Here is an 11,890-nt window from a genome sequence, read left to right as displayed (position 1 = left end):
CGGGTGGGGGCAGGAGCGCCCTGGGCCAGGGCCTCACACTCTGGGTCAGGTGGGGGAGGTCGGCACCTCAGGAGCCCGGTGGGGAGACGAGGGTGGTCCCAAGCCCCCAGCACAGCATATGGTGTCCTCCTCAGCCAGGTGCGGGCTGGCCTCCAGGAGGGGGTCCCGCGGCTGCCCTGACCCCGTAGCTGGTCCTTGGGGGACTGGCCGCTGCCGGCAGCCTCCCGGGGATGTATCAGGCGCCTGCATCCCGCAGCCATGTGTCAGCTGGCGGTCACTCTGAGGGAACAGGGATGCTGTCTCCTCCACGGGCTCCGTGGTGACGTCTGGCTGGAACCGGGAGGCCTGCAGGTCCCGACGCCTGTTCCTTTCTGACCGCTTTCCTGTCCCCTGCGAGGGACACTCGGCATGAAGACCAGGGACGCTCCCGCCTGGCCCGATGCTCAGGGTCAGCCACCCCAAAGGGCAGGAGCGGGGCCTCCCTCCCCAACTCAGCACAGCGTCCACGGAGGACTCAGCCCCGCAGGGACCTGTCCTTCCCCACCCCCAACCCCTCCCCCCAGCCAGCAGCCTCACCTCCAGGGTGGGGACAGGCAGCAATACCTGAGGAAAGGCAAGTCCTCCTGCAACACAGAGACGCCCCGTCAGGAAGGGGCCGCCCGGCCGGGGACCAGGGGGCCTGCTGCTCACGGGGAACCTCCCAGAGACCGACCCGCTCAGAGGCAGCAAGACCCAAGCACGGGCTCCTGGTCGGCCTGTCCCCGGGGCCGGGAGACGGGGAAGGACCCGGGCCCTGCCACCTCCCCTGCTGCCAACCCGGCCCCACCTCAGCCCCGTGGACCGTTCACAGGGAGGGCTGAGCCCCCACAGGGGAGCGGCTGCCAGGAGCCGGGAGGAGGGACCTGCCAGCTGCTCAGAGCCGGGCCCTGGGCCAGGAATCTCAGGGTGAGGACAGGGCGCAGCCTCGCCCACAGCCCTGAGCCTCTCTCTGCTCAGAGTCCCCTTTCTGGCTGGGACATGCAGAGCGCCCTGAGCAGGGACAGGGGAGGGAGGCATGACGGGGCCCCCGATGCTCTCGGGCTCCCTGTGCTCCTGCGTCCACTGAGGGCAGGTGGGAGCTCGGGCCCTGGTGCTGCCTGTGCATAGGCGGTGGGGGGGGGGGGGGGGGGGGGATGGGGAAGAGCGGGGGGAGGCACCCGGCTCCTCAGACAGGAAGTCCCGCCCCGGGGACCCCAGGCCACCTCTCTATTTGCGGGACAGAGCCAGAGCGGTGTCTGGGATGGGATTGCTGGGACCTGAGCCCTGACGGGACCAGGAGCTCCTACTCACCACGTGACCTTCTGTCCCTGATGGACATGAGCACAAGGGGCACAGAAATGACAGCGATGACGAGGATGACGCTGATGATGATGATGATGATGACGGGGCCCCAGGGGGAGCATGTCACGTCTGAGCTGCTGGTCCCAGGCGTCGCTTCCCAGAAAAGTGGGCCACTGCACCTGGGGGAGGAGGGCCCGTGGGCAACTGGCAGGGGCACCTCGGTGCCTGGCGCTCACCCCGACTCCCAGGGTCCCCTGCGCAGCCTGGTGCACAGAGGGGGAGGCTGCTGCCAGGGGTGGGCCCGGGGAGCGGGGCTCAGGGGGGAACTCAGGTCTGACTCTCCCTGTCCCATAGCCACGGGGAGACAGAGGGAGGGGAGGAAGGGGCAGGACAACTGGAGGACAGGGACACTGGACACAAGAGAGGGACAGCGAAGGAGATGCCAGGGGTGAGGACAGAGCTGGTGTCAGGAATGGACTGAGAAAGCCAGTGCCCCAGACGGAGGGACAGACTGGGGGGTAGGGGATAGTAGAGGGGGAGAGGCAGACTGAGGGACAGAACTGGGCGGGAAGACAAGAGGGAGGGAAGAGAGAGACACAGGACCGTGACCCTCCCTGTGGAGACACACCATAAACTAAGCAGCCAGGTATCAGCTAGGACATGGTGGGTGTCTGTGGCGGGGGGGGGCACTGGGGTTCCTGTTTCCGGGGGAGTGGACTCCTCACTCTGGAGCCTTGTGTGTGCACCCCTGACTCCGAATGGCAGGACCCCTCAGCCCTGACACCTGGGGACACCCCGGAACACAGGGTGGGTCTCTGGCCGCAGCGCCCTGAGCCCGCATCTGGGATGTTCTAACCGGGCCCTGGGCTGAGGTGACAGCGGTGTGGGAGCCACAGGGTCAGCGGGGCGACCGGGGTGCCACCGTCTCCCCACTGGGGGGCCCTTATCTCCCAGGCGGACACTGGCAGCGCCTCCTGGGACCCGGGTCACCTACCTGGTCCAGGGCGTGCAGGCTGCCTGGGTGCCCCCCGCAGAGAAGGTGCCCGGCTGGCAGTCTTCACACAGCGTGTCCTGCCACTCGGTGCCTGAGAAACGACAGTGTCGGGCAGAGGGCTCCTCGGGGTCCCCCTCAGGCCGGGGTCCGGGACCCGTGTCCTCAGGGGGAGCCGCGCTCACCTGTCTCCCGCACCCTCTGGCCCGGGCGGCAGACACTGTGGCGCCTGCACTGGACGCAGGAGTCCCCGTCCTGTCGCTCACAGAAGTGGCCCTGCCCGCAGCCGCACACGGTGTTGGTCCGGGTGGTGCAGTTCCGTCTGGTCACCTGGCCCAGGCCTGGGACCCAGAGAAGGAGCTCAGAGCAGCAGCAAGGCCTGCCAGGGCTGGGGGAGCGCCCGGTCCCAGGAGGACACCAGGCTGAGGGCTGGGCAGCGCCCGCAGGCCTGGGGAGGGCACGGGGACAGGAGTGCAGCCCCCTCTGCTCCCCCTGGATCCTGCCGGCCACAGCCCAGGCTCAGCCGGAACAGAGGCCGGGAGCTGCCGGACACAGAGGCCAGTCCCAAGCGGGGTCTGAGGGATGGGGCGGCAGCAGCAGGGGCGGTGGCAGGGTCTTCTCCACAGAAGGCCAGGCCTCTTGGGGTGGCTGAGACCTCCCAGCCTGAACCCCAAAGCATTGTGGCCTCCACCTTGGTCCCGGCCTTCCTCCTGGGGGTCCCAGCCTAACCTCCTGCCCTGGGCAGGGAGGAGACCCAGGGGCCAGTGCTCGGCTGGAGGTGGACCCTGGGGAGGGTGTGGGGTCCTGGGAGCCGGCACTGCAGGTGGAGGAGGCCTGGCCCCGGGGGCCCACGGGCTGTGCCACAGGCGGGGGTGCCTGCAGGGCATCGGGTGGCTGAGCCTGGAAGCGCGGGTGACAGGTGCTGGGGCTGAGGCGCGGGCCCTCTATAGGGAGAGGCAGGTGTGGCCATGGGATGAGGCTCCTTGAAGGGTCGTGGGCAGGGAGCCCCCTGGGTGACGGAGGCCCGGCCCCAGGCAGCCTGAGGGCCTGCAGTCAGTGTGGCCGGGATGGGGGGCTCGGGGCTCGGCACCGCCGGGGTTGGGCTCCCGGTCTCACCTGGGTCACAGACGCGGCAGGGCAGACACTCGGGCAGAGCGTTGAGGTGGGGAGTGTAGGTCCCCTGGGTGCAGGCCTCACACACTGTGCTCCTGAGCTCCCCGCAGGCCTCCTGCACCCGGGAGCCTGCAGCCAAGCGGGCACACACTCAGGGTTGGACGGCCCCGGAGCCCGGGCAGGTGTGACACCCCCCAGGGGTCACCCCACCTGGGCTGTTCCCCAGGCCAGTGAGCCAGCTTGGCAGGAAGTGAGAACTTTCTGGAAGTTTGGGCCTCCTGGGACACAGAGGCCTGGCTCTGAGCCCCCCTCTCCTGGCCTGAAATGGGCTGCCCACACCCAGCCCCGCCCTGAGCAGTGAGCTGAGGGTCTGGGGGGGAAGCTGGGGGTGCCCTCTGTGCCCAGGGCCTTCAGGCCTCCCATGAAGGGGTGCTGGGAGCAGAGGGGCTCCAGGCCAGGGGAGGGGGGATGCCTGCCCCCAGCACAGCCCCGCCCCCTGCACCCCCCAGGGGCCCTGCAGAGCTGCACCCACCTGGCCAGCACTTGGGGCAGCACATGGCCCCCGTCGGGAACTCCTCCTCTTTGCACGAGGGCTTCCCCAGTGCGCAGGGCGGGGCTGTCAGAAGGAGGAGGCTCAGGGCCTAAGGGAGATGGGGGGGCGTTGGAGCAGAGCAGCTGCCTGGGCCTCAGTCTCACCCTCTGGGAAATGGGCCCTGCCCTGCAGGGGGCCCAGGACAGGATTGTCTATGAGGATCCTAAGAGCCTGGGTTTGGGACCACCCTGTGTGTGACCTCTGACCCCCTGGGCTCAGGAGAGTGGGCCCCGCCCCTGGGAAGGCCAGGGCTGCTCTGACCCCACAAACTCAGCCTCGCTGCTCCCCGTGCTGGACCCGGAGCCCTGGAAGCTGCCAGGTCAGGGCAGGGAAGCGAGGGCTCTCTGCCGGACAGGGTCACAGGGATGGAGAGATGGAGGGGGAGGTGGGGGAGGGGGATAGGAAGATGAAGGTGAGAGGGAGGGGGACGGGAGGCCTGTCAGTCAGCGCTGCTTCTGAGTAGTAACCACGGGCTTAGGAGCTGAGGGCTCTGGAGCTGATGGAAACGCACAGGAAGCCTCCCTCCGGGGCACAGACACCCAGTTCCTCCCCCAGACGGGGCTGGGCGGTGGGGGAGGATTCCGCCCTGAATGGGGGCGGGGGGGGGGGGGGACAGGGGTCCACAGAGGAGAGTCCTGGGAGGGGGTGGTCTCCTGCCTGGGCCCAGTCCCAGCGGCCAGGGCTGTGGGCAGGGCCGGCTCCCCCACAGGCGCTGGGCTGCTGGGGACACCGACCCCGACTCACCAGCCTCATGACGTCAGCCGCGGGCGTCGGGCTGCCGGGGGGTGGCCCCCAGCCGGGCAGAGGCTGCATGTCCACCCCAGGACCCTATTTCCTGACCGCGGCCTCGGGACTCCAGCCGGCAGGACAGATGGACGGCGGGACAGTCGGGCTCATTCAGACTTCAGCTGGGAGGCTGCTCCCAACCACATAGTGAAGCCAAACCGCATCCCTTGCTTTCATACTAACCCCACACAGTGCCCCTCCCCTCGCCCTCACTCCAAACGGCCAGCCAGCCAATCCTCTAATAGGAGGGCGGACCCGGGCAAGCCCAATCCTCACACAGGAGGCCTCAATCTGCCTGCGGTTGGGGCTGGAATCTCACTCTGAAGACACAGGTGCCTGACTTCGCTCTGAGTCAACAAAAGCGAGATCTTGAGAAGCGCCTCTGTATTCAGCAGAACTGGAAACTTACATATAATTTCCTGCTGGTGGGACACCGGAGGCCATTCCCCTAACCTTTCACTGTTGACCAAACCTTTTTTTATATATATATATTTTATTGATTTTTTACAGAGAGGAAGGGAGAGGGATAGAGACAAACAGATCAGCTGCCTCCTGCACACCCCCCACTGGGGATGTGCCCGCAACCAAGGTACGTGCCCTTGACCAGAATCGAACCCGGGACCCTTGAGTCCGCAGGCCGATGCTCTATCCACTGAGCCAAACCGGTTAGGGCCAAGCCCTACCTTTGACGTGTATGTCTGCTGTCCTGAAGGCCAATGTGTTTCCAGTGAATAAAAAGCCCTGGGTCCCAGGTCCGGGAGCTTAGTCCCGAGAGCTGAGTCCCCGCCTGGCTCCCCAAACGCCCCCCAGATTTATCTTCCCGCCCGGTGTTATTCCTTTACGCGCAGCCCCTTCCCAGATCCTGAAGAGCCCTCGCGGCAGCTCTGAGCATTTCACCCCAAGGTCTCCTCTCACTGCAGAGGCTTGGGGACCATCTCAGTGGCTGTGCAGGAAAAGCTATACATTCTGTGCTGATCAATTCTGCAGCCATGTGTGCGGTTCGAGGAGAGACTGTGATCTGAGAATGAGTCGCACACACTGAGGCGTCACCTAAAAAGCATTTTGTTGGGGGAACAGTTTGCGCTGAGAGCAGCTCAGGTCCTGTTTCTGGTGAGTCTCCCCCACTGGTGACCCCGCCTGAGCCGTGGGGGTGGGAGGCCCGGGGCCATGCAGTTCCCTCTCTGCCCTGGAGGAGGCGCCCTCCTTGTTCATGTGAGTCCCGGCGGCCTCATGGGTCTCACTTGATGCCGGGGGTTCTGGCTGTCGCTCATGTTGGTGCCAAATCGCCCGAGTTGCCCCCACGACCGCCCGCCCTCAGAGGCCTGTGATGCGATCCCCTGTCCTGGGCGCTGGGAAGGCCTCGAAGCACCGACGTCCCAGGGACACTGGGCCCCGCTGACCGCACTCTGGCTCCCAGCTCCGTCCTCCATGGCCACCAGCAGGCTCCTCGGACAAGGGCTGCTGGGCCGGGGACGGGCGTGGGGACGGGTCCTGATGTCCACGGGCGGGGCTCGCAGCCCAGCTCCCCTCTGCCCACTCCCTGTGCCTGAGCCCGAAGAGCCCCATAAGGTTCCACGCATTCACGTCCAAGGCCACCTGCCCAACCCCCTCCGCCGGCACAGGGCCTCCTCCCGGGTCAGAGGGTGCGAGGTTGGGCAGCCGACTTACCATCAGCCCCAGCGCCTGGACCAGAGCCGGACCCCGAGGGGACGAGGGTCCCCGCTCCTTGTCAGTGGGGTAGGTCTGGAGGGGGTGGAGGGGGTGAGAAGGCTAAAAAGGGCTAATTCAGATGTAATCCTGATATTTGGGGGGCTAGCAGTTGGAATCCCTGCCAGCAACCTAACCTGTAATGAAGTCATTACCTCCTTCCCAGGAACTGGTCTTGCAGAATCTGTTACAGAGGCCGTAAACCTGGGCACGGTGCACTGCCCGGAGGGAGGGCTGTTATCGCTGGTGCCAGGCCAGGCCGTGAGATATGGCCTGGAGACCCCCAACACCTGAGGGCCTCTTGCAAACCCCACGAAAAGGACCGGAAGCATAATCCATATTTGCAGGACAAAGACCACAGAGAGATATAAAATGAGGGCCCCTGCATGGTTCAGGACTCTGATTTGGAAATTATCTCCCGGAGTCCGCCGGTGTAATTAAAACTGTGTCTCTCCACTTCTTCAAAGCGTCGCTTGGTTTTTCTGGGGTCTTCTGCAGCATGTGGTTCCCTGACCAAGAAGCTAACCGTGTTTTTTGGCTCTTGCCTCCGGTGAGTGGACGGGGTTTGGGGCCCGGGGGCCCAGGACAGGCCTCCGGAAGGCATGCTCTGCTGCTTTTAGCAGAATTAAACCGGGGGAAACTCCAGGTGCTCCCGGACCTCAGCCCAGGACCCGGCCGGCATCTGGAGAAAGAGGAGGACACCTCTGGACCTGTCGACAGAATCGGTGATGTAGGGGCCCCAGGCGCACTCCAAGCGAGTAGAAGGGGGAGCCTGATCACCTCCCCAGAAGTCATAGGACTTCGTCAGGTTAATTAGTCAGGAATTGGGTGGACTGTTTTTTTTAAACTCTGAGTGACTGTCTGGTGAAAGTGTGTGAGTGTGGAGGGAGGGGGCCTGCCCTCTCCTCTCCTTTGTGTGGCTCCACGACTTCGGTTACGGAGTCCGAGTGGGCCCCGACCTGCGGTTCCGAGATTCGTCATATGGCATAACGGTGACTCACCCCCATGTGGAGGTGACCGGGCCCGGGGTTTATACGGGTGCACCTTAGCCAAGACGGATCTAAGCTCCCAAGGGACGAGGCCAGGCGGGCATCTGAGTGCGGATCTGTGAAAACAGGTCACCCCCTCCCTTGTCTGTCTCTCGCCACCGATCATCATGGGGTCGGGACAAAGTAAACCCACTGTCCTCAACTGCATGTTGAAAATTTTTGAAAAGGGCTTCAATGGAGACTATGGTATTAAAATGAATCCCAAAACACTGACGAAATTCTGTGAAGTAGAATGGCCAGCCTTTGGGGTCGGCTGGCCCTGGGAAGGCTCTCTAGATACAGGACTGGTCACGGCAGTCTGGAATGTGGTCACGGAAGACCCTGGACACCCAGATCAGTTCCCTTACACAGACAGCTGGTTCGGAATTGCTCAAACCTTGCCGCCTTGGGTCCGGTTCTGCGTGTGTAAGAAGGGACAGTGTAAGGTTATAGTAGCAGGAGTGGAGAGGCAGGGCAGGAGCAGGCCAAGGGGAGGCAGGCAGGAAGGAGACAGCAGAAGAGAAGCAGGCAGGAGGGAAGAATCTGGTCCCTCAGGAGGGAACCCAGCCCCCTGCTCTGCCAGGACCCCCTGAGGAAGTCCCCCCAGGTTGACCACCTCCACATGAGCCACGGGCAGCACCAAGTGCTCCCCCTGCTGCTCTGGAAGGTCCGGAAAGTGTGGAGACACCGCCAGGCTCCATCTCTCCTCAACCGGGCTCTCCAGAGCCAGCTGGGCGGAGCTTGCCTTCAGCCGATCAAGGGCCCAGGCCACAGCCCGCACGTCAGATGCCTCTCGGGGAGATTCGGGCGCCCAAGTGCTTGGCGAAGATGGGACCTCACAGGAAGGAGGGCCGGTGTATTATTATCAGCCCTTTACCACCAGTGACAGCCTGAATCGGAAACATCACACCCCAGCTTATTCTGAAAACCCCAGGCCATGGTAGACCTCCTAGGAACGATCTTCCAGACCCAGAAGCCCACCTGGGTGGACTGCAAGCAGCTCCTTCTCACGTTAACACTGAGGAGCGCATGCGAGTAGCATCAGAGGCTCGGAGGTGGCTCCAGACCCAGGCCCCGGCAGGGACATTAGATACAGACAGATGGGCCTGAGACGAGACCAGTGTGCCGACTGCAAGGAGACAGGACGCGGGAAGAACGAATGTCCCAAAACGGCAAAGTAAGAAATCTGGGCCCCTCTTCCACCCCGTCGCTATCAACCGGAGCCACCGGAAGCAGATCTCACTGGGCTAGCGATGGCTGGTTCCGACTAGGACAGACCGGCTCTTTTCAGCTAGGCCCCCACGAGCCCGTGGTCAGAATGAAAATTGGGGTCAGACTGTGGACTTTAGGGCTGATACAGGAGCTGAGCACTCAGCAGTCACACAGAAAGGAGCGCCTCTCTCGGGAAGGGAGGTCACCATTATCGGAGCTACTGGGGACAAGACCCGTAGACCATTCTGCCGCCCTCGCCAATGCCAACTTGGTGGCCATCAAGTAATTCATGAATTCCTGTACCTGCCAGACTGTCCAGTTCCTCTAAAGGGTGGAGACCTTTTAGCCAAAATGAAGGCAGAAATCACTTTTGCTCCCGATGGCTCAGCACAGCTTCGCCGAGGTGGGGAGACCTCCCCAGTGATCCTGTCCCTAGCAGTGCCGAGGGAGGAAGAATGGAGACTATACACCGCCCAGTCAAAGGCCTCACCATTAGAACCTGAATTAGAGAAGAATTCCTGCTGGTCTGGGCAGAAGGGAATCCTCCAGGCCTGGCTAAGGACCACGCCCCGATACTGATCGACTTAAAGCCTGGGGCACAGCCTGTTAAAATCCGCCAATATCCAATCCCAAGGGAAGCACGCCTAGGAATCCAGGTCCACGTAGACCGGCTGCTTCAGTGGGGACTTGTTAAACGATGCAGGGCTCCATGGAACAGGCCTCTCCTGCCTGTGAAAAAACATGGTACTAACGATTCCCGCCCCGTTCAGGATCTACGTGCTGTGAATGAGGCTGTTATAACCCTGCATTCTGCGCTGCCAAACCCCTACACGCTTCTGGGGCTCATCCCATCAGAGGCGGAATGGTTTACATGCCTAGATCTGAAAGATGCCTTTTTCTGCCTCAGATGGGCTCCTCCCAGCCAGCCTCTTCTCGCTTTTGAATGGGAAAACCCAACTACAGGGGCCAAGGAGCAGTTCGCCTGGCCCAGACTGCCCCAAGGGTTCACGAACTCCCCTGCTCTTTTTAGTGGAGCTCTAGCATCTGATCTAAGTTCCCAGGACAGGACCTGGGGTGTGTTCTACTCCAGTATGTAGACGACCTCCCACTGGCCAGCTCCACACGAGCTCAGTGCCGGGAGGGAACACGGGCCCTTCTGAGACTGTTAACTGAAACAGGTGACAGAGTGTCCGAGAAGAAAGCACAGACTTGTCAGAAGGAAGCCAAGTCTCCAGGCTCCAGACCACCCCAGGGAAACGAAGGCCGGGACTGAAGGAAGCGGGCAGCATGTGCCATCCCAGTCCCTTGCACCCAGCGGCAGGTTCGGGAATTCCCGGGAGCGGCAGGGTTCTGTCGAATCTGGATCCCAGGGTTTCCAGACCTGGCCAAGCCTCTCCATGAAGCTTTAAGAGGAGAAGAGACGGCACCCATCGCCCGGGCTCCCGAGCAGGACAAAGCCTTCACCACCATAAAGGCAAAGCTCACTGAGGCCCCGGCACTAGGGCTACCGGATGTGACGCAAGACTTTAATCTTTTTGTTCACGGGAACAGCGGGGTAGCCCTAGTCAGTGGTGGCGAACCTTTTGAGCTCGGAGTGTCAGCATTTTGAAAAACCCTAAGTTAACTCTGGTGCCGTGTCACATAGAGAAATTTTTTGATATTTGCAACCACAGTAAAACAAAGATTTGTATTTTTGATATTTATTTTATATATTTAAATGCCATTTCACAAAGAAAAATCAACCAAAAAAATGAGTTCGCGTGTCATAGGTTTGCCATCACTGCCCTAGGAGTTCTAACCCAGGAGTTTGGACCCTGGCAAAGACCAGCAGCCTATCTCTCCAAGCAGATTGACCCAGTTGCCTCCAGGTGACCCCGTGTCTCAGGGCCCTTGCAGCCACGGCATTGTTAGTCAAGCAAGCGGACAAGCTTACCTGAGGACAAAACTTAAATGTAAAAGTACCTCATGCTGTTGTCACCCTCATGGAAGCAAGGGGGCAGCACTGGCTGACTCATGCTCCGATGACTCAATACCAAGGATTGTTACGTGAGAGTCCGAGGGTAGGATTAGAAGCAGTGAGAACTCTTAATCCTGCCACCTTTCTACCCATTGCTGAGGGGGCCCCTGAGCATGATCGCCTGGAAGTCCTAGAGGAGGTGTACTCCAGCCGGCCAGATCTAGCGGATAGGCCCCTGCCTAACCCCGACTTGGTATTGTTCACAGACGGCAGCAGCTTCTTAGATGAAGGAAAAAGACGAGCCGGATATGCTTGGTATCAGACTTTGAGACAATCGAGGCACAGGCCCTCCTGAAGGATGGTCAGCGCAGAGGGCAGAACTTCGGGCCCTCGCCAGAGCCTTAGAACTCAGTAAGGATAAGCGTGCCAACATCTACACTGACTCACGCTACGCTATGCCTTTGCTACCCTGCATACCCATGGGGCCGTATATAAGGAAAGGGGGCTCTTGACGGCCGGAGGAAAAGGAATCAGAAATCAGAATGAGATCTTAAAGTTACTAGAAGCAGTCTGGGAGCCCAAGGAAATAGCTGTCATCCACTGCAAAGGTCACCAGAAAGGGAAGGACTCAGTATCAGAAGGAAACCGACGGGCTGACGCCACAGCCAAGATGGCTGCTAAAGAACAAGCAGCACCGTCACGGATCATGTTGGCCCCGAATTACCTGAACCTCCGAAATACACTCCTCAGGAGGAGGAATGGGCCCAGCAAGAAGGGGGCAAGAGAACAAAGGAAGGCTGGTGCATACTCCCAGATCATAGGGTCTATGTCCCAGAGCATGAACTCACTCATTTAGGGAAGGCTGCCCCAGAAGCTTTTAAAGCAGGTACTACCTAATTGCCCATCTTCCCTCCTTGTGTGCCTCAGTCTCTCAGCGTTGCCTCCTCTGTGCTCAGAACAATGCCAAATAGAGTCCTGTGGGACCGATAGGAGTCCAGTGCTGTGGGCAAGCTCCTTTTGAGGACTTAGAAGTAGATTTTACAGAAATAGGGCCTAGCAGAGGGAATAAATGCCTACTAGTCTCCGTTTGCACCTTTTCAGGCTGGGTCGAGGCATATCACAGCGAGAGAAGTCACTAAGGCATTGCTGAAGGGTATAATTCCATGGTATGGAATGCCTCTCAC

At 61.3% G+C, this 11,890-nt stretch overlaps 1 protein-coding gene across 1 annotated transcript; it reads right to left on the bottom strand.

The window, feature by feature from the left end:
- Positions 1-235: 235 nt before the first annotated feature.
- On the bottom strand, positions 236-4,829 carry LOC139001524 (tumor necrosis factor receptor superfamily member 14-like). Its single transcript, XM_070403046.1, is given in 9 exon segments — positions 236-276; positions 279-390; positions 577-623; positions 1,330-1,499; positions 2,315-2,405; positions 2,497-2,652; positions 3,428-3,553; positions 3,957-4,065; positions 4,761-4,829. Coding segments are annotated over 9 exon segments (921 nt in total).
- Between the last annotated feature and the right edge of the window lie 7,061 nt (positions 4,830-11,890).

This window comes from Myotis yumanensis, unplaced genomic scaffold, assembly GCF_028538775.1.
Source record: "Myotis yumanensis isolate MYYU_CA2020_CCGP unplaced genomic scaffold, mMyoYum1.0.hap1 SCAF_2, whole genome shotgun sequence".
Classification (NCBI taxonomy): Eukaryota; Metazoa; Chordata; class Mammalia; order Chiroptera; family Vespertilionidae; genus Myotis; species Myotis yumanensis.
This window is presented reverse-complemented; position numbering and strand designations above follow the sequence as displayed.